This window comes from Capra hircus, chromosome 25 (assembly GCF_001704415.2).
Source record: "Capra hircus breed San Clemente chromosome 25, ASM170441v1, whole genome shotgun sequence".
Lineage (NCBI taxonomy): Eukaryota > Metazoa > Chordata > Mammalia > Artiodactyla > Bovidae > Capra > Capra hircus.
Genome location: NC_030832.1, coordinates 37,998,382 through 38,025,140, shown reverse-complemented (window position 1 = coordinate 38,025,140; position 26,759 = coordinate 37,998,382). Strand labels below are relative to the sequence as shown.

The 26,759-nt window shown below is 47.2% G+C and overlaps 1 protein-coding gene across 1 annotated transcript; it reads right to left on the bottom strand.

The window, feature by feature from the left end:
• On the bottom strand, positions 1 to 26,722 carry KPNA7 (karyopherin subunit alpha 7). Its single transcript, XM_005697882.3, has 11 exons — positions 26,618 to 26,722; positions 22,426 to 22,514; positions 20,427 to 20,552; positions 16,895 to 16,977; positions 16,205 to 16,473; positions 14,741 to 14,823; positions 12,951 to 13,214; positions 10,658 to 10,891; positions 8,709 to 8,891; positions 4,799 to 4,945; positions 1 to 212 (listed from the first exon to the last, which is right to left on the bottom strand). The coding sequence occupies exons 1-11, from the start codon at positions 26,679 to 26,681 to the stop codon at positions 99 to 101; spliced, it is 1,656 nt and encodes a 551-aa protein (XP_005697939.2). The 5' UTR covers positions 26,682 to 26,722; the 3' UTR covers positions 1 to 98.

Sequence of the window (26,759 nt, the reverse complement as noted above, 5' to 3'; positions counted from 1 at the left end):
TGGAGGTGAAAATGTGGAAAATTTTATTAACGTTCACTTTTAAAAGCTTTACACCTGTGGAACACCAAGGGGAAGGGGTTTTCTTAAAGAAGCGAGTCTTAGGGTCTGGGTCCCGGTTTAGGAGTTGTGTAGCAGTGGTATGTGTTTGTCAAGTCCTTTAAGAATTTGTGATCTTGGTCCCGGGCTGGTAAGGCTGTGACAGTTTCTTCTTCCTTCGGGGAAGAAGAGACACTGTTATACCTTCAGGCTTTCAGCACATTATCCCTGCATGATGGACTCCTTCACATCTTCTGTGGATTTGAATTTGCTCTGAGTCAGCCTTGAGGCTCTCCCAGAGGAGAGATCAAAGGAGAGAAGCCTTGATCTATTTCTCCAGATGGACCTTAAATGCAGTTTGTGCGTCTACATCCCATAAAATGTACCATCTTACACCACGAAGCAGACAGTTCAGTGGCTTAGAAATTCACACCCACAGTAGACAAATCACATTGCTTTGAACCACCATCATCTGTCTCCCAGTGTTATCATTTCCAATCAAAACTCTACCCCTCAAACAAGGCAGCATTCCCTCCCCGCCCCCAGCCTCTGGCAACCACTGTTTGACTTTCTCTCTGTGAATTTGACAACTGTGTGTCCCTCATGTAGGGGGAATCATATAGTATTTGCCCTTTTGTGTCTGGCTTGTTTACAAAAGCAGTTTGCTATATAGAACATTAACCTTATAGTGAGTAAGGATACAATAGGTATAGATAGCTATTACTTCTAGATCAGAAGTCTTTAACTGGGAGCCCTTATAGGGCTCCTCAAGAACTATCTCCCTTTTAAAGGATGAGTTTCCTGCTGCGAAGTCGCTTCAGTCGTGTCTGACTCTGTGCGACCCCATAGACAGCAGCCCACCAGGCTCCCCCATCCCTGGGATTCTCCAGGCAAGAATACTGGAGTGGTTTGCCATTTCCTTCTCCAACGAATGAAAGTGAAAAGCGAAAGTGAAGTTGCTCAGTTGTGTCTGACTCCTAGTGACCCCATGGACTGCAACTGAAAGGTTTTCTTAGGCGCTTTTAACCTGGAAGATGCTAATCACTATCCTGGGTCATTTCTCCTTTGAGAGCATCTTCTAGGTCCCAAACTAAAATCAGCTACCTCTCATTAGGAAGAACCACTAACCTGGTCATATTGATTGTATAGCTCTGGATTTTGCTCATGATTCAAGTTTGACATTAAACAGAGTGTAGCCCCTAGCCCCATGTTTACCTGGCCACTTAACTTTGATCTCACCTTCCTCAAACGAAAAACATCTAATGCACAGCTACAGAGCATCAGTGAATCTATGACCAAGGAGGCAACGCTACACACTGGGGATAAGACAGTCTCTTCAATAAATGGTGTTGGGAAAACTGGACAGCTACACACCAAAGAATCAAACTGGACAACTTTTTCACACCATGTGCAAAACTAGACTCAAAACGGATTAAAGACTTAAAAGAGCTGAAACCATAAAATTTCTAGAAGAGAACACAGACAGCATGCTGCTTGACATCAAGCTCAGTGACATGTTTTTTTGATAGGTCTCCTCAGGCAAGGGAAATGAAAGCAAAAATAATAAACAGATGGGACTATAGGAAACGAAAAAGCTTTCGTGCAGCAAAGGAAACAACCAGCCAACAAAATGAAAAGGGCTGCCTGCTGGATGGGAAAAGATATTTGCAAATGCTATATCTGTTACAGGGTTAATACCCAACATACACAAAGAACTCAAACAACTCAACATTAAAACTTGAATACGAGTGGGTCAAAGACTTGAATAGACTTGTCTTCCCAGACGAGACATACAGATGGTCAGTGGGCACATGAAAAGATGCTCAACATCTAATCAAGGAAATGCGAGTCAAAACCACAGTGAGATATCACCTTATATCTGTCACAGTGACTTATCAAAAACACAAACAAAAAGTGTTGGCAAGGATCTGGAGAAAAGGGAACCCTGGTGCAGTATTTGTGGGAATATAAATTGGTGCAGCCACTGTGGAAAACAGCATGGAGGTTCCTCAAAAAAAAAAAAATCAAAAGTAGAACTACCATATGATACAGCAATTCCACTCCTGGATATATAGCCAAAGGAAATGAAGGACTGAAGCTGAAGCTGAAGCTCCAACACTTGGGCCACCTGATGCGTAGAGCCAACTCACTGAAAAAGACCCTGACGCTGGAAAGATTGGGGGTAGGAGGAGATGGGGGTGACAGAGGATGAGATGGTTGGATAACATCACCGACTCACTGGTCAGGAATTTGAGCAAACTTTGAGAGATAGTGGAGGACAGAGGAGACTGGCACGCTGCAGTCCATGGGGTCACAAAGGGTCAGACACGACTTAGTGACTGAACAACAGTCTGAAAGATCCATGCACCCTGAGTTCACTGCAGCAGTATTTATAATAGCCAAGATATGGGCGCAGCCTAAATGCCCATCCATAGAGGAATGGATGCAGAACATTACTCAGCCATAAAAAGCACCTAATCTCGTAATCTGTGGCAACATGGAGGGACCTAGAGGGTACTGTGCTAACTGATGTCAGACAAACACAAATACCCTACGGCTTCACTTATATATGGGATCTACAAAACAGAAACACACACAACAGAAACAGTCACAGGTAGAGAGAACAAACACACAGCTGCCTGAGGGGGATGAAAGAAATAGGTGAGGGAGATTAAGAGGTACAAACTATAAATGAGCCATGGGTATGAAATATACAGTGTGGGGAATATAGTCAATGACTTTGTGTTATCTCTGTAAGGCAACAGATGGGAATTAGACTTTTTCTGATTTCTATACATTTAAAAATGTATAGGGATATCAAATCACTATTTCATGTAGCAGGTACTAACACAGTGTTGTAGGTTAATTATCCTTCAAAAACAAACTCATAGAAAAAGAGATCAGATTTGTGGTAACCAGAGGTGGGAGTGAGGGGCGAGGGGAATTGGATGCAGGTAGTCTTCAGGCATAAACTTCCCATTATAAGATAAATAAGTATAATTATAATGAGTATAATACATATAGATAAGGATAATAAACATGAGTAATGTAACTAACACTGCTGTATGTTATATATGAAAGTTGTTAAGAGAGTAAATCCTAAGAGTTCTCACCACAAGGAAAAAAATTTTTTTCTTCTATTTCATATCTGTGAGATTATGGATGTTCACTAAACTAATTGTGCTAATCATTTCAGGATGTATATACTTCAAATCATTATGCTGGATACCTTAAACTTACACAGTTCTGTGTCAATCATATCTCAATAAAACTGGGAGAAAAAAGCAATGGAATACTACTTCATACACATTAAAATGCCTATGATAAAAAAAAGTACAAAGAAAATAGTTTCACAAAAAAAAGTAAAAGCAAAAAGAAGAAATTTAAAAACCACAGAAAACAAGTATTGATGAAGATGTTAAAAAAAAATGGGAAAGTGTGTGTGTTGATGTAAAATGGTACATCCACTATGGATAACAATATGGTGGTTCCTCAAAAATAAAAAATAAAAAAACCAAAATTACCATATGATTCAACAATCCCACTTCTGGCCCAAAGAAATAAAAGGAGGAATTCCAACATATCTGTACTCCCATATTCACAGCAACATTATTTACAATAGACGAAAGGATAACCCAAGTGTCCAGCCATGGATGGCTAGATAAAATGCAGTATATCCATACGATGGCATATTTTTTAGGCTTAGAGGAGGAAACTTTGATACATTCTACAACATGGATGAACTTTGAGGACATTATGCTAAGTGAAACAAATTGGTCAGAAAAGGACAAATACTGTGCGATTCCGCTTACGAGGTGCTTAGTACTTAAATTCAGAGGTGGAATATGAGATGGTGGTTTCCAGAGCCTGGTGGGAGCAGGGGTAATAACTGTTTAATGGGGACAGAGTTTCAGTTTGGAAAAGTTCTGGAGATGGTTGGTGATGGTGGCCATACGACAATGTGAAATGTACTTAATGCCAGTGAACCAGACACTTAAAAATGATTTAAACAGTCAATTTATGTTACATGTGTTTTACTACAATAAAAAGTCTTTAAAGGTATCGAATGCTATCTGATCATGATTCCCTGCTCCTACAGGAAGCTTAGGAGCCTTTATCATAGAGTTCATTCCCAAACACCCTATTCTGGAAAGAGACAATTTGTTGTTGCTGTTGTTCAACTGCTAAGTCATGTCTGACTCTCTTGCAACCCCATGGACTGTAGCCCACCAAGCTCCTCGGTCCATGGAGTTTTCCAGGCAAGATTACTAGAGAGGGCTGCCATTTCCTCCTCCAGAGGATCCTCCTGACCCAGGGAATTAACCCACACTTCCCACATTGGCAGGTGCCTTCTTTACCACTGAGCCATCAGGGAAGCCCAGAAAGACAAAATACAAGTAAAGAGCAAAATGGTTGTTCAAAAGCTGGCCTCCCTTCGTTCTTTGAATTTCTCAGTACAAAGTCACTTTAACATCATACTCCTTTCCTTTCCCTCCCCCAGAGAGGCAAGTAGGGAAAAATAACAAAAAAACAAGAGTGAGATTCTACACCAGAGGAGGTAGGACAAGCATCTGTGAGAAATAAGGGGTCTGGAAGCTTCCTAGGACCAAGAAGCTGCCACTCAAAGGTGGCCCCCATAACACGGAAGGGAAGAAACTCAGGGCTGAGTCATGGGAGGAGCCTGCCTGTCCATCACCAGCTTCCTAGGAACAGCCCAGGTACCGGCCAGGTGATCACCTGCACAGGAGGTCTGGGCACTTACCTCGGAGAAGTGTCTCTCGATAATGTTCAGCGCAGTCAGGGCGACCTGATGGTTCTCGTGAAGCTGCAGAGCCTCGATTCTATCAAGCCCACCGAGTCCTTCTATCAGCAGACACATGTTTTCCTTCTGAGAAATCTTCTCCGCTGCCTGCAGGCCATATAAGAGCGAGACTCTGGACCAAAGCCCTTAGGACGTGGGGCTTTACCTCAGTGGAATCAGACCAAAGCTGCCCAGTGGGCTGCTGCAGTGCTGTTTTCCCAGACTGAATTAAAATTGCATTGTCTTCCTCTCATTAGGGGGCAACTGTCATGTATCTATTGAGGTTTGTCTTCATTGCACTAAATGCAGTATTTTTTTTCTGACTATGCCACCATCCATACACACAGGGCTAAACACTATTTTGTAGCTATCCCCTTTCTAACTGGGCTTCTCTGGTGGCTCAGATGTAAAGAATCCGCCTGCAATGCAGGATACCTGGGTTTGATCCCGTTGGGAAGATCCCCTGGAGGAGGGCATGGCAACTCACTCCAGTATCGTCGCCTGGAGAATCCCCATGGACAGAGGAGCCTGGCGGGTTACAGTCCATGGGGTGGCAAAGAGTCGGACACAACCGAGCGACTAAGCACACCCCTTCTAATTAATGGAGGTTGTTTTCAAAACAGAGAAAAGAACGTTCAAGTGATGCTACATAAACACAGATGTTCTGGCCCTGTGCTCCCTGGAAAGCCTTGAGAGGTCAGGCAGGAGACCTCGGTAACAGAAGCCACACATGGAAGCTAGGGAGGTCCCTGGAAACACGTGATGGGACTGGATTGAATCCAGAGGTGATCACTGGATTTCTCATCCATGGGCATTCACTCACTCCACATTCGTATGTACACTATGGGCAAGGGCCACGAAACTATCAATAAAGGTGGGACGTAGAGAAAGCCTTTTCACAACTCACGCTATCAGGGGAGACGAGAATTGTTATAGAACAGAAAGTTAATATTCTGGGATAAACCATAGGATAGAACATAAAAAAGGGTGTATATACGGGTATAACTGAATCATTTTGCTATACAGCACAAATGAACACAATGTCAATCAGCTATACTTCAATAAAAATAAAAATAAAAACAGACAGGACAATAAAGTGGTCAGAGGTTTTAAGTTATAGAAGATGCGCACAAAAGGCTTGGGAAATACCCAGTTCTTAATGAACAGCACGGTACCAGGGTCTATCACAGAATAATGGCATCCCCTAGAGAAGGAAGGGCAAGGACAAAGCTCTGAGGGAATAAGTGTTGCGTATCGAGAGGAAATCACACACTACAGTGTACGCTCAGTTGTGTCCGATTCTTTGCAACCCCAGGGACTGTAGCGCCTGCTAGGCTCCTCTGTCCATAGAATTTTCCAGGCAAGAATACTGGAGTGGGGTGCCATTTCCTTCTCCAGGGGATCTTCCCAACCCAGGGATCAAACCCACATCTCTTCAAGGAAAGGAGTAGTTCACCTAAGTATCTTTGAGGGAAGCACAGAGAGAGAAAGAAACAACTTCGTCATCGTGTAGGACTTTGCTGGCTATTGTGTGAGCGGTAATAAACACACACAAAACTTCCTGTGGATCAAATGAAATATTGGTTAGGCCAAATTTATCTGATGAGAGCCTGCACTTTTGTCTGAGTCTTGATACCTTCTAGTCCTCTCTGTACGTCCAGAGTGAGCTCTTGACTTTGAGTAAAAGAAACAGAGGCAGGAACCAATGTCCTAGGTTAGTCTCTAAGAAAACTGGGAAGTGGGCGATGACCCAGAGCAGGAGGAGCCCTGGAGAATTCTGGACTTGGACAGAACAGCAGATGGCCTCCAAGTTACTTCAAAGAACCTCAACCATACTCTGCTGCCCACCTGAAGCTTCTCCTATCTTATCCTGATCTTTCTTACTGTCCATGGGCCCCCACTGGATACAGGGGCTTCACTGGTCCTCCAGAGGGGATGTGCCCAGACTCTTCCCAAGAAAAAGATCCCAAGTGTTTAATTCAAATGAATGAGATAACAAATTTCTACAGCTCCAAGTGCGCTCTCACACATTATGCCCAACTTTGCCTTGTTGTTACTGTTTTTCAGTCATTAAGTCCTGTCCAGCTCTCTGCGACCCTATGGGCTGCAGCACACCAGGCTCCCCCGTCCTTCACTGTTTCTCAGAGTTTGGAGGGATTCATGTCCACTGAGTCCGGGATGCTATCTAACCATTTAATCCTCAGCCGTCCCCTTCTCCTTTTGCCTTCCATCTTTCCCAGCACCAGGGTCTTTTTCCAGTGAGTCAGCTTTGCTACTTTGCCTACTGGCTGCCAAGTCTCTACTCTATATCTGTGATTTGCTCAAAGTTTTAGTGTCTAATTGGGCTGTTTCCAATCTGTTTTTGACTGGGGTCAGTTCTTTCTGGGACAGTTGCATGAAAAGAGTGCTTTAAGTGAGCTTTTTAAAGGAGTCCTCTGGTGTTACTTTGAACCTTTTCAAATGGCTTAGTCACATAAAAAAGACCTTCACCAAATGAATAAAGCCAGACTCTTAAGATGGCCTGAGATGATCCCTGCCTCCAAGATATTCATTCCCTTGTGTAGCCCCTCCCATGCTGAAATGGGGTCATCTGTGTAACCAATAGAATGTTGTCGAAATGACCTCCTTCCTAAGTCATATGAGACACTGGGGCTTCCACCTTGCTGGAAGATGGAAGATAGCTTGCTGCAGGGGAAGCCAGCAGCCACGATGGAAGGGCACTCAAGCAGTCCCAGGAAACCCATGTGGCAAGAAGAACTTTCTAGGCAGGTAAGTGAGTCTTTGTGGAAGCTGATTCTTCAGCCTCCATCAAGCCTTCAGATAAGACTGCACCCCCGTTTCCATCTTGAACCTCTAAGACCCTGAGCTAGAACCATGTGCCTCAGATCTAAGCTGCCTCAGATCCCTAAACCCAGAAACTGTGTGAGACAATGTTTGTTTTAAGCCACCAGGGGGGTAATTTGTTGTTCAGTATACACCTGACACAGATAGTATGTAAATATTGGCTTAACTCACCTTTATTTCAGAAATAAGACTTCTCTAGCATTATCTCAAGGCTTCGTAGTCCATTTTCCCAGCCACGCAGCTAAACGGAAAGGAACTCTAGTACGGTCCCTCAAGGTCTATCCTTGCTAACGTCCTGCTGCTTTCTCCAAGTATATTGTTTCATCTTCTAGAAGAACCAGCCATCTGACTCACTGACTGTTTCTTCCTTGCTTCAAACCTTTGGTTAGTTTCTCTGTCTCACTCAGATTAAGCCCACCTTCTCTCACAGACCGTCTGTGCTCTGGCCCCTGGATAACATGAGCCTGTCTCCCAGGACCTTCCACCCTTTGCTTCTCTCTGGCCACACCCCCATCCTTGCTTTTTAAGGTCTCCTTCACTTAGAGACCACTTTCCCAGGTGCCCACAAGACTCACTCACTTCTTTCAGGCCTTTACTCAAACCTTCTTCCTCAGTGAAGTTTCTCCAAACTATTGCATCTAAGAGGTCACCATGCCCTCCCCACTCTGAGCCATCAGTAACTACCCCCATCAGATATATTCTACTGGCAGCTCTCTACTCGATGCATCTGATCCTCACCCCCCTAATATATAAACCCTAAGGGACAAGGACTTTGCTTTGTCATTTCCTGAGCATGTAAAACAATGCAGGCCACCCAGACACTTCTGTGGGAAAAGAAAGATGGTGGACCTTCATTGAAAGGCCTCTTGTCTTGCTATCCATTGGATGTGTGGACAGAGGGCGGTGGGGGGTGGGTGGGTGTGGAAGCAGAGAGGAAAAGAGAATCCTAGTTAGGTTTTTAGAACCAAATGAAATGTCTTAATTCAGAGACTGTTATTTAGAAACCAACCTGCTCAGAACAGCTCACCTGGAGGATGAAAAAGAGAATGTCGAGTATGATGATAACCATTTTGTTGTCTGGGATGGTGAGGAGATTTATGAGTGGCTCCAAGACTCCAGCCTGGACAAGCTGGATCAACTGGTCCACAGAGCCCCCAGTTGTGAAGTTAGCCACCGTCCAGACAGCCTCTTTCTGGACTTTAAACTCTCCCTGCACAAAAAGAACATTTCCATTCTTTACAGATTCTGAAGAATTTAAATACAGGGATACAGATGTGGTTAAATCCCTAGGGACACTGGGCTACCTATTCCCAGGACTCTGTGCAATTTACACTGAGTCCCTTGGTAACTGGCCTCTAGTTTTTTAACAGAAGACACCATCTTTGAGAAGCCAAGAAGGAAGGAAGGCAGATTCATGTAGGGTCTTCGAGGGAGGTTCTACATTCAGACAGACTCATTTCCTTGCATCAGGTTATAGGAAAAAGAGAAGCAACATCAACCAATACAGGTGAACAGTACCGATTAGGAACGACACCTGGGGTTTTAAGATTATAGTGACTCATGTCTACATTTCTAGTCTTTTTGCCCCAGTAAAACTTTGCACGAGAAGCTCCAGAGCTGAGCACACCACCCAGTGAGGACACAGGAAAGCCACTGAAATCGCGCTCAATGCATCCCTGTCATTTACAAAAAGCACTTTGGGGTTTCCCTGCTGGCTCAGTGGCAGAGTCTGCCTGCCAAAGCAGGGGACACAGGTTTGAGCCCTGGTCCAGGAGGAGTCTACGTGTCAAGGAGCACTAAAGCTGAGCACCACAGCTACTGAGCCCGTGAGCCACAACTGCCGAATTCCACGCACCCGAGAGCCTGTGCTCCGCAATAACCACAAAATGAGAACGCCACAGTGAGAGGCCCTCACGCTGCAGCTGAAGAGCGGCCCGCGCGCCGCAACTAGAGACGAGCCCATGCAGCCAAACAAACAGAGCAAAAAACAAAAAGAAGCAGTTGGCTCAGAGATGGAATTCATTTCTCAGGCATCCTTCCATCCACTTACAGGAGGAGTTAGTCCCACTTTACGGCTGGGGGAAACTGTGACCTCAGTTTAAACCAAAGCAAAAAAAAACCACTAAAATAACATGGCTGCAAGCAAGTCATAGTTCAAAAGGCAAGGTTTGAAAAAAGATCACTCCTTGATTTCCAGCTAGATGCTTCTGATTAGAATCGGTACAGACTCTGGGTAGGACACAGGACAGGAAGCATCTGACAGTCTGGAAGATGCCATGGTTTGGGCAGCACTCCTGGCTTAGCTTTCCATACCTAATGCACACCTGGGGACCCACCAGTCAGCCTGAGATTAGCCTCCCTCCCCAACCCGAGGTCACCACTCCTGACCTGTTTCCCAAGCTGATGGTTTAAACATAGCTCATCCACTAAAAGGTGACAAAAAGAAATGCTGATGGTAGCAGTTGTCTTGGGGAAAGGAAGTGGCAATCGGGAGGAAGAAGGAAGCTTTAGTATATTTCTCCTGGTATGTCTAGACTTACACTTTCACCAACGGGACTTTTATACTGAAAAGGCGCGCCCTTTCTTCAGTGTATAACATCACTATAACCCAGTATGTTTTTCCTCCTAAAACAAAATGAAACCAAATCTCCTCCCATTTTTGCCAAGGAAAGTAGGTGGCACACTTTTCTAACCCTAGAGATTAGCCAGTATTTACCGGCTCAGTATTTTTCTGGATATTTGAGCTGCGGGATCACCTTTTCATTGACTTGTTCAGTCTTCTAAATTTTTGATGGGCTGTCCAAAGTGGCATGCCCCCCTTGTTTTCTCAGGGAGAGTTAGGAAACTAATGTTTTGTAGATTTGTCACGATCTCAATTAATTTTGCTTCTCAGTCTACATCTGAGCACCTAAAGGAGTTGAACACATGGCCCAATGCAAAGTAGCCTTTTGTCAGGGATGCCGCGTGGCCACTCACGTTTTTTAACACGGCCACCAAAGGAGGCAGGGCGCCACAGGCGATTAGCTGCTGGATGTGTTGGCGGGGCCCAGCAGCCACGTTGCTCAGGGCCCAGGCTGCCTCCTTCTGGATGGAGGAGCGGGGATGCGTCAGGAGCTGGGGCAGCACTCCCAAGATGCCCGCGTCCAGGGCCAGCTGGGTCTGGTGGTCCGTTCCTGTGACAATGTTTCCCACGGTGCGGAGAGAGGGGGTCTGGGGGACCAAGGTGAGAAGTGTAACCAATATTGCAAATTTGTCATCGTGGAAGATAACCATCGCACCCAACTCCATGCCCTCCCAAACGTTTGTCGTACTGTTCGGACGGTTTTCCGGAAGCCTGTGAATACTGATTATACCCGTGATCCTCATCGACTCAGCGCGTCCATGGCTGTTTACATATTTTAAAGGTGCTTGTCAGCCTCCCAGCAGTTTCAGCTCAAGTAGGTCAGAGGTCAAGTGATACATTTCCCAAACAGTGCTGTCCTTTTCACGTCCTTATGTTGGGAAAGTTGCTAAACTGATGGTCATCTTTATAATGTAATAATCTCTACTGAATTTGTATCGGGCATAAATATCAAACTTCCTTTGCATATTAAATTAGAGCTGATGAAGTCCCAGTGGCATTTTGGGTATGTATTCATAAAGGTCCTCTCAGTATCTTTGACGGTCCCTAGGATGGGTCTTGGAGAAGGCAATGGCACCCCACTCCAGTACCCTTGCCTGGGAAATCCCATGGACGGAGGAGCCTGGTAGGCTGCAGTCCATGGGGTCGCGAAGAGTTGGACAGGACTGAGCACCTTCACTTTCACTTTTCACTTTCATGCACTGGAGAAGGAAGTGGCAACCCACTCCAGTATGCTTGCCTGGAGAATCCCAGGGACGGGAGCCTGGTGGGCCGCCGTCTATGGGGCCGCACAGAGTCGGACACGACTGACGTGACTTAGCACGACAGGTCTGTGTTTGGAGTCGAGACAACCTTCCTAGGAGGGTCATGGGTGCGTGTGTGCACACTCAGTCGCTCAGTCGTGTTCAACTCTTTGTGGCCCCCCTGGACTGTAGCCCACCAGGCTCCTCTGTCCATGGGATTCTCCAGGTAAGAATACTGGGGTGGGTTGCCGTTTCCTCCTCCAGGGGATCTTCCCAACCCAGGGATCAAACACGAGTCTCCTGTAGTTCCTGCATTGGCAGGGGGATTCTTCACCACTGAGCCACCTAGGGAGCCCAGGAGGGTCGACTGTGGGCTTATTCTGGTTTCTCTGTACCATGGTGACAGCCCACCAACAGTTCTAGAATCTTCCTAACCTATCACACTAGGTATCTGCCACTCCAGTGAGAGGTGTAAGTAGTGCCATAGGCTGCACACAGCTTTGCCAGTCTGCTGCATTTGGGCCCCAAGCCCCCATGATAAACAACTTCTAGAAGATGTCTTCACCCCTTCATGCCCTCAACACTTTCCCCAAACTAGCCTTGACTTCTGAGCAATGATACGCTCATCTCTGAATGGATGATCGCGAAGACCCCATAATACACGATATCATAGAAATCAGAAGGGGTATCCGTGCTTCAAACTCACGTCCAGGGAAGCACTTTATGCAAGTGACGTATGTCAGAGTCATGTGTTTGATGTTGGCTTTACTTACTTTCCACCTATACCTAACGTAGGCTAAGGGAACCGACTGGGGAAAGGATAAGGGGGAACTTTTATACTCGAGTAAGAAAATCAAATGTTACGAGCTTTACAGTAAAACGTGCGCACACCCCCCCCAACTTATTAACATCTACATGCAGAGACCAGGAGAAGGAAAGCTCATAAAGGACTAGCTCACCAGGGACTTTCCTCGCGGCCCAGGGGGTGTGGGTTCGATCCCTTGCGGCCAAAGATCCAAAATATAAAACCGAATATTGTAACCAACTCAGTAAAGACTAACAATGGGCCACATGAAAAAAAATTCTCGAAACAGAATACTTCACTAGGTGGAGGGATTATAGGCGATTTTCACTGGCGCTTCTCTCTCTTTTCTAGCCATCAGATTAAGAGAAAGTAAGTCATTGAAAACCCCCACGATTTTGGATCAAAGTTGATTCAGATCTTTGGTTACAGAGTCGCAGAGACCAGGGAAACTCAGAGGACCAGCTTTGTTCCAGGTAAAGGGTGAATACCAACAGGGAAAGACTGGGGGGTGAGGAAGAAGAGAACCTGCTCAAGTGATGATGACCCATGAACTCTAACCTGAAGGCCCCTACGGAGACTGATGGGACCCAGCACACTTACCAAGATGTTGAGTTCTGAGCTGCACATAAGCTCAACCAGCCTGGGCAGGACCCCAGTGTCCACCACCTGGCCAATGCGCACATCGCAGCCATCAGTGAGGTAGGACAGGGCCCAGCAGGTGTCCGAGAGGACCTCTCTGTCTGGGTGCCCCAGGAGGTAGAAGAGGACGGGCAACATCTGCTTCACTGCGTGGTCGGAGGGGTACGGGTTCTTGTTCCGGCACAGGTTGGACAGGGTCCAGGCGATGTTGCGCAGGAACGGGACCTGTAACGAGGAGACTGCCGCTAGCACTGGGTAGGAAGAAGGAAACATGCCCACGGCAACATGTCCCGGCCATCCTCGATCAATAGTATTGACCTGTAGGAACCAAAGCGTTTGAGCTTCAAACAGGAATTTGTTCTAGGCGATAAGCCCTGGAGGGGTGCAGAGAAGGAGCTTTGTTTTTATGTTGTGGTTTGTTTTTTTAAACTAGAGAGCAGCTCCTACTCGCTGCAAGTAGAGAAAGCCCTCGCAAAGCAACGCACACCCAGCACAGCCAAGAATAAAAAATTTATTCATTCATAAAAAAGCAAGCAGCTGGCCAGTTTAGACTTGGCTGAACTCTGCTCTGGCTGACCCCGCCCAGCTGGCTGACACATATGTACGCGTCATCTAGTCGGATAAGCGCAGCTACCTTCCCAGTGTTGCTGCAACAGTGCCTTTCACTGGCTTCAACTTAATATGTACAACTAAGGCCCCGATTCCTTCTCCCCTTTACCCTCCCCACATCTCTAAAAGGAGGGTCCTCTAAACAACCTAACCTGAAACCTGGGGGCAATCCTCACTTCTTCCTGCCTCCCCCTTCTGTGCCCATCACAGCAGCAAGCCAGGTCCATGTGTCTCTCCATCTCCCTCAGCTCTAATCCTATGACAGCAGCCAGGGGGTCTTTCCGGAAGGTCAGGTCGTTTCTCTTCCTGCCGTGACATCCTCCAGAGGCTTCCTTTTGCCCCCGGACTGACGTCTAAGTCCCTCGCCCCTCCTGCCATCCGTCTTGCACTGTTCTCTGCTTGCAAGCTCCCTTCATCATGCCAGCCTTTTTCCAGTTCAGCATATCAGGTTCTCTCTCACCTTGAGGGCAGGGCATGTAGCTCCTTATTTTTTAAATAGACTTATCTGTCTCTCTCTATTTGGCCATGCCAGCTTGAAGTTGCTGCAGGTGAGATCTTTATTGCAGCATGTGGGCTCCAGTTCCCCAAACAGGGATCAAACCCAGCTACCCTGCATTGGGGACGATGAGTCTCAGCCACTGGACTGCCACGGAAGTCCCTCCCTTGACATTCAGAAGCAGCCTTCTCATTTTTGTTTAAGGCAAATCTAGAACCCGAATTTCATTCCTAAGCCAGGCAGTCCTCTACTGTTGCCACGGCAACCCACGTGGACTCTAAGCTTCAAACCTAGACCCTCTTTTATCACCCAGGAGCAGTACTGGTGAGCCACTAATTCTTCCTGTGCCCCTTGAATAGAGAGCTCAGTCATCTACTTTTGCAGGATTGTAAGTTTAGAAAAACTTCCAATGGATCTCTTCCAACCTCCACCCCTACTCCGAAGAAAGATCAGCACTACCTTGAGGACAAATGTGAATCAGCCTCTCCCCAAAGTGATACCCAGTCCGAGGCCTTGTTCATCATCGCTGTTGCGAGGGGCCGGGCCGACCACATGGCCTAGCATTGGTTTGGAAGCACATTCCCCATTTCCCAACTTTGGAAACTTGTATACCGAGCTAGTGAACTTCATCAAAAAGACACTCAACTGGTATGTTTGACGAAACCAGGGTCAGCAGATGTGGAATGGCATCACTTGCGATAACATTGTCTCTGAATTCTGGTCCATCACCTACAAATAGATAAGAACACAACACTCTAAAAGGGAACAGAGAGAGTCCTGGGGTGGGTGACAAATCCTTCAAAAGGCTCTGCAAAGGGTGAGAAGCCAAAACTCATTCCTGGGTTGGGCAAGCAGATAGGATAACCATGAACTAGACCCCTGGGTCTCCAACACATTGGTCGAGTAGGTGGTCGGATGTAGAAAACAGCTACCACACGGCAGGGATTGCTAGAAGCGTGGTCTCTGGGAGATGACGGTCTCATCAAGGAGCCAGCCAACCGGACCGGGGAAGTGCGCTCTAAATGTTGGCGGCATTTCACAGCATGGTTCTTGGGAGACAAAGGCCACGAGAGACCAAACTGTCTTCCCAGAAGGCTTTGGCAACTCCCAAATGCAACTCAAAACAAAGTCTGGGAGACAGATAGATGCTAGCCAACAGCTATCTGCTACTTGGGGTAGATGATCAACTTTAGACCCTAGACACCTCAGCCCTTCAACCACCGGGCAAGGCATAAGCTACACTACACTACATCACCCGATTTTGCCTGTTCCTTACTGCCCCGAGCAAAATGGAGAGATGAAATCTCTGTAATAGATGCTTTACTTCTGTGAGCGTTTAAAAAGCAGACTTATTTTATATTCTGTTTGCTAATCCCATCACGCGAAGTCCTTGGAGGTCTAATCACACTGTTTCTGCTGATGTGGTAGTGGAGGACTGTTGACTCTCTGAACTCGAAATTGCTAATATTTGGTTGATCTTAATTTGTCAAAACCCTGAGGGGCCCAGTTGAGTTTTTCCCCCCAAGAGACATCACATTTATATTCAGCCTGGGATCCTGGATTTTCCACCCCAGCAGCCCTCATCCCCAGCTTGTGCTTTCTCGGGCCACGCAGGGAGTACAGCATCCAGTCCTAAATCCATGAGGCCAATCTTAGGATCGTGTTTTCAGGGGGAGCATTTTCCCCTGCACTGAGCAAACATTTGTGTGTGTGTGTTCCCTGGGCAACTTTCACTGAAGGTAGAATTCTTTTACGGTCCTGGGTGATGTAAGGGTCCATCAGAATATCCCCAGCTTCCACGAGCACTGTCAACAGAGATTTGTCTTTTGTTCCTGAAGCCACTAAGCCCTGAGGCTGGAAGATCCCAGTCTTGGCAGAGGTCCCGAAGCAGCCTGCAGCTTCAGAACACAGCACGTCACCTCGTTTCAGCTTCAGTTTTTGGCCTCTGAACTTGACTCTGGGTTTCGGTAAAGCCCGTTCTACTCTTGCCAGCATTGCGAGGTATTTGTATATTCAAGTGTCTGATCTACAGCATTCCCCAAAGAATTCCCCTGGCACGCCACATGCCCGGCCCACTGTTTTCCTAGCTCCCCGGTGGGGAGAGCCTCACCTGCTATGTTCCCGAGGGCCCACACGGCCTGTTCACACACAGTCATGTGAGGGGAAGACAGGAGCTCAACCAGGGGCTGGATGGCACCCCCGTCCACGACGGCGCGAGTCAGCTCCGAGGCCCCTGAAGCAATGTTGGTCAGAGCCCAGGCTGCCTCGAACTGCAAGCGGGGGTGAAAGGACGACTTCAGGAGCTCCACCAGCCTGGGGATGAGTCCCGCGTCCACAATCAGCTTCAGAGGAGGGTTCTTCTCCCGGGACAGCATTTTCCTTTGCAGTGTGAGAGCAAAGAAAGACAAGAACACATCCTGTGAGTCAGGAAGGGAGAAGCCCCTTTATGGATGTTCTCGGCATTCCTAACTATCCAATGAGACAAACGGCTGGGCCAGAGCTCCTTCGGATCCTCACGCTCAGCCTGTGGCACTTTGCGGGGATGAAGCAGCAGTTTTGGTTATTATCTATGAGCCGCCATTTCTGCAGAGGCCAATTTAAATGAAACCATTCATCTCTGACAACACTTGCATATCTTAAGCTGTTCTCAAGGACAGTGTAGAGGAGCAATTTTATCTCACTTTTGGATGGACTCGCTTTTTCCTATATCGTGTGGGTGTTTCGCCACTGTCAAGAGACCAAAGAGGCCAGTGGAATCCGGCTAGGAACCCATCAATGATTCAAGTCTGTTTGGTGATACCTGGCTGCTTGGGTGGCCTGGAAACATAGTTCTGGATCTGAGGCATTGACACCACTGATTATTTCTTGCATGGTGAGGCTGACCTGTGTAAGGAGACACAGATTCAAGTCAGAGTCTCTGCCAGAAGGAGCCATGAAGGTCATCTAGTCTCGCCATCTACCTGATTAGAAGCTGGCGTGAGCAGTACATCTCAAGCTGCATGCTGGTCTACATCAGAAGAGGGAAGAACTCCTGGTGGTCTCACAGGTCTCACGGATTCGTGGGACACTTCCCATACTCTGGGGGAGGGGTGATTCCTAATAGCGCTTGGGTCCCCAGAGCCTTTTACTCCCATACAAGCTAGTGGGAAGCTAGTGGGACCTCCCTGGTGGTCCAGTGGTTAAGAAGCCACTTGCCAGGACAGGAGACATGGATTTAATCCCTGGTATGAGAAGATCTTGGCTTCCCTGGTGGCTGACAGTAAAGAATCTGCCTGCAATGCAGGAGACCTGGGTTCGATTCCTGGGCTGGGAAGAACCCTTGGAGAAGGCAATGGCAACCCACTCCAGTATTCTTGCTAGGAGAATTCTACGGACAGAGGGGCCTGGCAGGCTACAGTCCATAGGCTTACAAAGAGTAGGGCATGACTGAGCAAACTAACACTTGGCACTTTTTTCTTTTTTCCACTTTGAGGAAGATCCCACATGCCCCGGGGCAGCTAAGCCTATGCACCGCAACTGCTGAGCCCGGCACGTGCTCCACCGGGAGAAGCCCGAGCACTGCAGGAGAGCAGCCCCCTCTCGCCACAGCTAGAGGAAGCCCCTGCAGCGCACTGAAGACCCGGTGCAGCGAAAAGGAGGACGTGCCAGGGATGTCAGCAAAAACAGCAGAATCAGGACCTCAAAATGCTCTTCCACAAAAGCAACAAGAAACCTGAAAAATAGAATCAACTTTTTTCTGCAACTCTGGAAACTGACCAAAAGTTTGCAGCAATTTGCTTTATTCAAGCTCAAATGGGTTTACTCAAGAAAACTGTCTAACTCCCAGGAAGAACAGCGAGGACTGCAGCATTTTGCCTTGCTTTATCCCCACCTCTCCTCCCCCAGCTCCGTGGGCGCTTTAAAAACCAATAGCCCAGCAGGCACTGGAGGAGGCAGAACAGGTTGGTTCTCCCTTAAAACCTCATTCCCAGAGAGTTATTATTTGATCCTTCTGGTGGTTTCCTGGGAGATCCCATTTGTAAGATTCTATTTTATTGGGCTCAGACCTCACATAAAGAAAAAAAGTTTTTCCTGGAGGTTATTTGTTAAAAACAGTTCAAGGAAGTGGTACAAATTCGCAGGTGCTTGGTGTGAGAGGGGGTTAGATAATAGTTGGGGGCAAATAATAGACTAATTACACATTTTGGGGCGGGGGGTGTGTGTGCTGTGCTGCTTGACATGTGGGATCTTAGTTTCCTGACCAGCAATCAAACTGGTACCCTCTGCAGTGAAAGTACGGAGTCTTAACCACTGGACCACCAGGAAATTCCAAGAGACAGACATAAGATTCAAAGGCAAAAAAGAGCTGAAAGGAAAGGAACCAAAAACAATATACCATGCAGATAGCAACCAAATGGAGCTGGAGTGGGTACGCTAATATGAGACAAAAGAACCTCTAAGACAAAAGTTGTTATTAAGGACAAAGAAGGACATCTTATAATAATGACAGTCAATTCATGCATTAAAAGATATAATAGTTATAAACACATGCTCCCCTAACAACAGAGCCCCAAACTATGCCCAGCAAAAGCTGACGTAACTGAAGGGAGAAAGAGAGAATTCAGCAATACCAGCTGGAGACTTCGAACCCTGCACTCAGTGGGTGGAACAACCGGACACCCTATCACAAAGTAACAGAAGACTTAAACATCCCTACAAAGCAACCAGACCTGACAGACAGCTACGCCAATAAACAGAATATACATTTTTTTCAAGGGCACATGGAATATTCTCCATGATAGACCATATATTAGGCCATAAAACATGTCTCAGTAAAGTTGAAAAGACTGCAATCATGCCAAGTATATTCTCTAGCCACAGTGCAAAAACAGGTAATAGAAAATGGGGGGACTGCCAGGGTGTAGTGGTTAACAAGCCAACTGCCAAGGCAGGGAACATGAGTTCCAACCCTGCTCTGGGAATATCCCACGTGCTATGGAGCAGCTAAGCCTGCGCACCAGAACTCCTGAAGCCTGCAGGCCTCGAGCCTTGGCTCTGCAGCAAGAGAAACCACCTCCGAGAGAAATCAGAGCACCACGACGAAGAGGAGCCCCGACTTGCCGCAACTAGAGAAAGTGAGCCCAGCAACAGAGACCCAGTGCAGCCAAAAATAAATAAATTAATTTTTTTAAAGGCATTAACTCTTTAAGAAAGAGAGAAGAAGAAAATCTGGGAAATATAGATTTGTGAAAATTAAACAACACACTCCTAAATAACTGATGGAAAACCACAGGGAAATTAGAAGATAGTTTGAGGTGAATGAAACAAACATACAATAAACCCAAGCTGATGAGATGCAAGTAAAGCAGAGCTTAAAGGGAAATATGTAGCCATAAATGCATGTATTATATTGAAAAAGTAGAAAACTCTCAAACCCACGACCTATCTTCATGCTTTAAAATATGAGAAATAAAAGATTAAAAAACCCCAAAATAATCAGAAAAAATGAAAATATTTAAAAAATAGAGTGGAAATAAATGAAACAGGATGAGAGAATAGAAAGAAATGAAACAAAAAGTTGGCTCCAAAGAGCAATATCGATGACAAATATTTAGCTAGACAGACCAAGAGAAAAATAGGTAAGACTCAAGTTACTAAACCCAGGAATAAAATTAGGGACATAACTACCGAATTTACAGAATTAAAATTATAGACTCAATAAACAGAGTATACCAACAAATTAAATGATCTAGATGAAAGGGACAAATTCCAAGAAATCCAAATCACCAAAGGTGACTGAGAAAATCTGAAGAGCCCTAGAACAAGAAATTGAGGTACTAATTTTTTAGAATTCCACAAAGAGAAGCCCAGACACAGAAAGTTTCACTGGTGAACTTTCACAAACATTTAAAGAAGAAATTACCATATGGGCCTGGAAGTCATCCCAGGATTTGCTTTGAGGGAGGTTGAGATGGATGGAGAATGGAAGAGGGACGACAGCATTCAAGTCCGAGGTAAGACTTGACAAGCTGAGTAACTAGATGCCTCTGCTGAGAGAGAGCCTTCGTGACCCCTCATTTCCTGTTTCTGGCTGAATGGAAGCAAGCGAATTTTCACTGAGAAGCATCACCTTCTCTATCTCCTGTTAGATCCCAGACTTCTGGCCACAAAGATAACGACACTTAGCTTTCTGACAACATCAGTTTAGTTCTAATGGCCATCTCTCTACTCCTTTCCTTAAAGGGCCTCAGTTAGAACTTGCAAGTTCTCAATCAAACATTTTAAGGGCAGAGAAACTTACTAAGGACATACTCTTCCACCCAACTGCTCTAAATGCCCTGTTCCCGACGTACCCCTTTGGTCTGCTGATCAGAAGGGTCAAGTGAGACATCGGTGATGTTCCTCCTCTTCAAGGCCTGCTCATCCTTCTTGGCTTTCCGGAGCTCCAGGCTGACTGCTATCCTCTGCTGCCGCCTCGCCTAATGAGGAAAAGAAAGAACGTGAGCCCTCAGAGCCGGGGGCGGGGAGCAGGCTGCCACCACAAGTAGTCTTCAGAACATACTTCAAAGCATCTGATTTCACATTTCAGCAACAGGCTGAAGAGTTCAGATCACACAGCCGGTCAACAGTCAGCTCGGTTCATCTCCTTGGCTTCCTCCTACACCACCTCTAGAGAGTCAGTCTTCCTCCCAAAGTGAAGGAAGTTTATGTCTGCCCATTGTCAGGTACAGAGACAAACTGGAAATCCCATTGCCCTAAATCTGAGTTCATCTTCATTGGTGCTAATTAGTTCTAGAAAAGCAGGTTTGGGCCTGCCCGCTGTGGGCACCCAGGTGGGGCAGGGGCCTGAAGTGAGCACCTAGACCCCAGATGGCCTTGACCATTTCCACTGCTGGGTATCAGCCTATATTTCATTCAAGCCTTGGTCTAATCCCAAGAGTTTTACTTGGACACTAGAGGAAGAAGATGGAAATTCTAAAAAGCAAACCAAAACACGAATTCTTTTCTTCTTTGAGCGGGCAAAACTCGGACTTCACAGTATTGAGGATCCTGGGGAAATGATCTAATCTTGATCATTGAAGACTTTAAAATATTGATTATAAGGAAGTCAGTGTGTATGAGATACTTGCGGTTCTTTAAAGAAGCTATTTAATCCTGCTCAGCAATTTTACTTCTGGGCCCCTGGTTCAGTCCCTGGTCTGGGAGCTAGGTTCCCACAAGCCACATGGTGCAGCCAAAAGAAAAAGAATGAAACTGGGGTCACTGTGGTGTTCTCTGGAAGGGCGGGGGCACACTGGGGGCCTCAGGGGCCAGTTGCTGCGCTGCCCCATCACGAAGTGGCCCTTCCCCAAGGAGGGCGCTGTACCCTCGGCTTCTCCCTTCTCATCTCCTGACCTCTCCCCCTGCTGTCCACATAGAGAGGTCCATCCCTATGTTCTAACTGGCTTCCTTTAATCTGCGGTGGTCTTGGAAGACAGACAAGCCACACTTGTTGGAAGGGAGTAAGTAAAAAGAAACTGGCTTGGGATAGTGTCCTAACTGGGCAACTGTGACCTTGTGCTTTCCTTATCCTCAGCTGCCTTTCAGATTCCCAAGTCATAGCCAGCTTGATATGTCAGCTCATCAAGATACATAGACATAGGACATAGAGCTGGACAGGAAACGTGAAGACCAGAGAAGCTGAATGAGGGTCAGATTCACACACAGCACCGACTCCCTGGCCCAGGCCTCATGCTGAGCCCAGCAGAGAAAGCAGTCTGGACCTTCACTCCTGAGTCCTATTTCTTTACAAGGCATGCTTGTCGGTACTTGCATTTCCAACATCTCAGCTCCTTGGTGAGCCCCCTTGACAGGCAGAGCTGCAGGTAAGCATCTATATGCCAGGCACTTCATACTCTACCCAGACCCTTGGAGGTAGGTTATCAGCCCTGTTTTATACATGAAGAAACTGATGGTCTGAAGTGTAATAGTTTCAAGACCACATGGAGACCCTAATTTGAGTCTACAGTTGTCCAACAAAGTCCATGAGGCTTGATCCTCCCCACCTTCAATATTTTATTATGAAATTTTCAAACATACAGAAAAGTTAAAAGGATTATCTGATGAACATCCATGCACTTACCCCCAAAGAACACTCTGCAATACTGGCTTGGTTACCCTATCTTCTCCCACCCTTCACTCTATTCTTAATGCATTTCAACCAGATGCCTTTTCTTTCTGTGTGTGCAGTATGTGGGATCTTAGTTCCCCAACCAGGGATCAAATTTGCGATCCCTATAGTGGAAGCATGGGGTCTTAACCACCGGACCAGCGCACTCACCCTGACAGATTAAGGCTTTCCTTCATACTCACAGATGCATCCTTGCCCCGATACTTAAATTTTCTCAGCCTCTCTTCCGGAGCATCCGAAGTTGGCATGTTGACTGGAAGAAGTAAAGCACCTGTAGGTAGGACAGTTTCAAAGAGATTTTCAGGGCCCAGTATGTGGTTACTATGTTAAAGCCATCTAGACTCTAAGCCCTTAAAGGCCCCGCAGCGCAACAGGGAGCAGACTCAGGAAGTCAGCATCCACAGGCACCACACACCAGCTGAGTAGGGCGATGAGCATCATGGGAGTTCAGAGGGGACCAGCCCAGGGTTGCAGGGGTAAGGGAAACGTACTGCTTCTGGGGACAGTTTGGCTTGAAGTTTATCTTGACGGCTAGGGTAGGCTGGAAGGAAAGCACAGAACCCTTCCACGTGGCTGGGTCCAAGGACTTCTGTACAGAGTATATGTACAGGACACGGAGGAGCCCGAGCAGGCTATGATATGGAGACGGTCTTCTTCCACACGGGCATGTTAGTTTAGGACTTTATTAAGCATGACCCACTCCTAATTCTTTGGAAGGCTTCCTCCAGCGGGTCCAGCCCATGGTCATCTCTCACCCACACCCTGGCAACTGCCTCTGCTCACTTCTCCCTGCTTCTACTGCTGCTGTGTTCCTCTCTGTTCTCGACACAAAGGCATGCCATCATTGAGAAAGAAACCGACCGTGTAATATCCCCCACTTTTTTCCCCTCACCCTCTACTGGATGCCCACTGATCTTAGAAGAAAACTCATATTCACCAAGATGCCCACCCTACACAAGCTGGCCTCAGCCTCCTCACCCCAACAACTCTTTCCTATTTAAGAAGCTAAGTATCTTCTCAATCAGTCTGTTTCATTTGCTCCACAGCTTTTACCATCGCCCAGTATTTTCTCGTTTGCGCATCTTCCCCGCCAAACTCCCAAGGACAATGGGACCATGAGTGTCTTAGGTACAATTCCTCAGGCCCTTCACAATGCGTGGCATGCAGTAATATCTGCTGGATGAGAGCAGTGAGCAATAAGCTCACAAAAGGAGACAGTGCTTCATTAGAGGAGGTTATTCAAATTGGGCCAAGACTGGACTTTCTACAGGGCAGTATGGAATGACCTTTCTTACAAGTGTGCAGTGAATATCTATCTAATTATACAGGATGGGCTGGACTACATTATACAGAGAGAAAACTGGATGAAGGTAACCAACAGACTGTTCTTGAGAAGAGAACAGCTGGGAATAATTTTGGTGGGAATGACTAATTTAGACATATCAACTTGGATGGGATGGTATAGACACCTTGGAGAATTCTGTAAGTAAGGAGAGAGCCAAGGAGAGAGAAGAGGAATTCTGAGTGAGAACTGAGCAAGAATTGAGTCTTGGTGACACTGGTATTACAGTTCAAGAGAACGAGGGCTGTTCTGCATGGCAGTTAAAGGAAGAACTGAACTGTGGTGTTGGAGAAGACTCTTGAGAGTCTCTTGGACAGCAAGGAGATCAAACCAGTCCATCCTAAAGGAAATCAACCCTGAATATTCACTGGAAAGACTGATGCTGAAACTGAAGCTGAAATACTTTGGCCACCTGATGCAAAGAGCCAACCCATTAGAAAAGACCTGAATGTTGGGAAAGATTGAAGGCAAAACGAGAAGGGGACGACAGAGGATGAGATGGTTAGATAGCGTCACTGACTCAATGAACATGAATTTGAGCAACTCCAGGAGATAGTGAAGAACAAGGAAGCCTGTTGTGCTGCAGTCCATGGGGTTGCGAGGAATCAGGCACAACCTAGCGACTGAACGCACACATATGTATAACTGAAGCACTTTGCTGTACACCTGAAACTAACAACATTGTGAATCAACTGTACGACAATTTAAAAAAATTTAACGAAGTAACATTAACAGCAAGGGAGAGATAGCCCTGTTTTGCAAGTGGGGAAATCATCTCAGGCACCATTTGCCAAAGTGCCTGCAGCCGTTAAGCCCCAGAGCCAGGAAATCAGCCTAGGTCTGACTGGCACACCATGGTTTGGTTCACTGAGCTTTGCAGCCAATAATCTGTAACAAAATCAGATTAGGAAACACCAAGTCTCCGCCGTGGCTGGCACCTAACACGTAGGGGAGATGTTGGAACATAGGGACCCGCACATTTTAGGCAATGGAAATAGCAGAGGCAGCTTCTGAAACGCTGTATTGCCGGCTCATTGCTGCATCTTGCTGTTAACAGCCCCGCCAGCTCAGTTCGTGAGGCTGTCTGAATGCACACAGGAGGCTGGTTTGGTACACGGGGATGAAATGCTTTTCCTTCTGGGGAGACCCGAGGCAAGGCCTCATTCTAGGACTGTTGCCATGGGAACCACGCATCCTTCTGCCGCGTCCCAGGAGGTATGGCCGTAAGGTAATTGGGAAGTAGCGGGTTTAGGATGGTCACCGCTTTCCTTCAAATCAACTGTCAACGGGGATTCCCCGGCAGCCCAGTGGTTAGGACTCTGCAATTTCACTGCTGTGGCTCAATCCCTGGTGGAGGAACTAGGATCCTGAAAGATGTGCGGTGCAGCCAAAACAGGAAGAAAGAAAACAAAAATCGAGTGGAAGGCCAATATCAGACGGCATAAGGAGATAAAGCTCGACTTCAGAGTCCTCCCCTCTCCCCAAAGCAGTTTGAAAGTCACAGATGTGGCCACGCCACTTCATCTGGGGACGTTCTGCAAAGCCAGCTGCAGAGCCAGTCCTTGTGGCTTTCACGAGCTTCCCTCCTCACAGCTCAAACGTGCTTCCTTCCCCTCCCATGGCTATCTGTAGCACCAGGAGCGCTGGCTATCCCATAATCCTTCACCAGGAGGAGGAGGAGAACACCAAGCTGGAGGCTTTGAATCAGGGGGCCGAAGTCAAAGTCAGTACCTTTCTTCACCCAGTCTCCAAGTTTGAGATCCAGAGAAAGCCCAGCTGGTTACTTAGGCAAACATCACCCATTTGGGGGGGCTGATAAGCTGATACCCCTCCCCTCAACCTTAGGCCAGTGCTGCTGCTTCCCACACAGTATGAGACCCCTTCCTTGGAAGGGAGAAGCCCACCTAAGGGACCCTCCCGGGCCATGTTTAATTAATGGCACTGAGTTACTTTCTCTGGCTGGGGCGTTATAGGCCATTTGGTTTTTTCTATCTTTTCCTAGATAGATTTAGTCAAGCTTTGCCGCTGAGCATCTTTTGTGAACCCAGAACCGTTTTAAATTAAGATATGTCTCATCACCCCAGGCTTGGCTTCTGCAAGTACAATTTTTCCGATTCTAAATTAACGCATGTTCACAGCTTCAGAAAATGAAACACTCCGGAAGCATAAAGAGCATTAACTCCCAATAACCCCACTCCTCCCCCAAGCTAACCTTTAAAAACCCACACCACCACCTTCCACGCACCCTAGCCGCTCTGCATGAGCCCCAAGGTTCATATCTACATCAATACCAGCTGCTTCTTCAAACAAAGTGGGATTTAAAGTGAAAACCATGCACTGGGTTGGAGTGAGGGAGGTTTATTCTCCAGGAAGGACTGAGCCAACCTTGGCTCCAAGGTCAGCAAATAGGCACTGCTGGGGGCTGGAGTGGGGCCCCCGGGGGAGGGAGGGTCTCCAGTTCCAGGGACCACCCCCCTCTGCATTCACTCCAGCCTGGAGGCAGGGAGTCATAGAGCCAGGCTTCCCTCCAGGGCCCACCCTGACCAAGATGGAAGGCACATGTCACAGCAAGGAGGAGGCAAGCGACCAGGCCTCTTCCCATGACCTACCTCCAAGGCTGTAGAAGGCTTTGTTCCGCAGGTGAAAACTTCCCAGGGGTATTTCCGGGAGGGGAACACCAGAATACAGGTCTACAGGCTGCTGTGTGGTTGATGCAGCCCCAGGCACCCTGCCACCCCCCACCCCCCCCCCCCCCCCCGAGCTCTGCAGGGTGAGCAGCCCCCACCAGTCACTACCGCCTCCCACCCCTTCTGAAAACAAGCCAAGAGCCACTGGGCACAGCATCTGCCAACCAAGGCTGAAGTTCGACAGGGAAAGGCCCTGCCTGGGCCTCCTAGGAGCCACCCCTCGGGGCAAACCACCGGCTTGGCAGAGGGCAAAACCGCAGCAACCTCTCCAGGGACCCCCAAACTGCCTCTAGGGTCGCGGTGCCCTCACTCACAGAGACAAGCCTCCAGCCACCCATCACTCACCTGGTAGGGAGCCGCAGTCTCCAGCCTGCTGGTCGGCCTTAAATGCCCTCAGCAGGTGGCACATGTTTGGGGGGCGTTTGGTCCCACCCCACGGCTGGTTCCTGACCAATGTCGACGGCTCTTGGAATCACGTGGTACACTT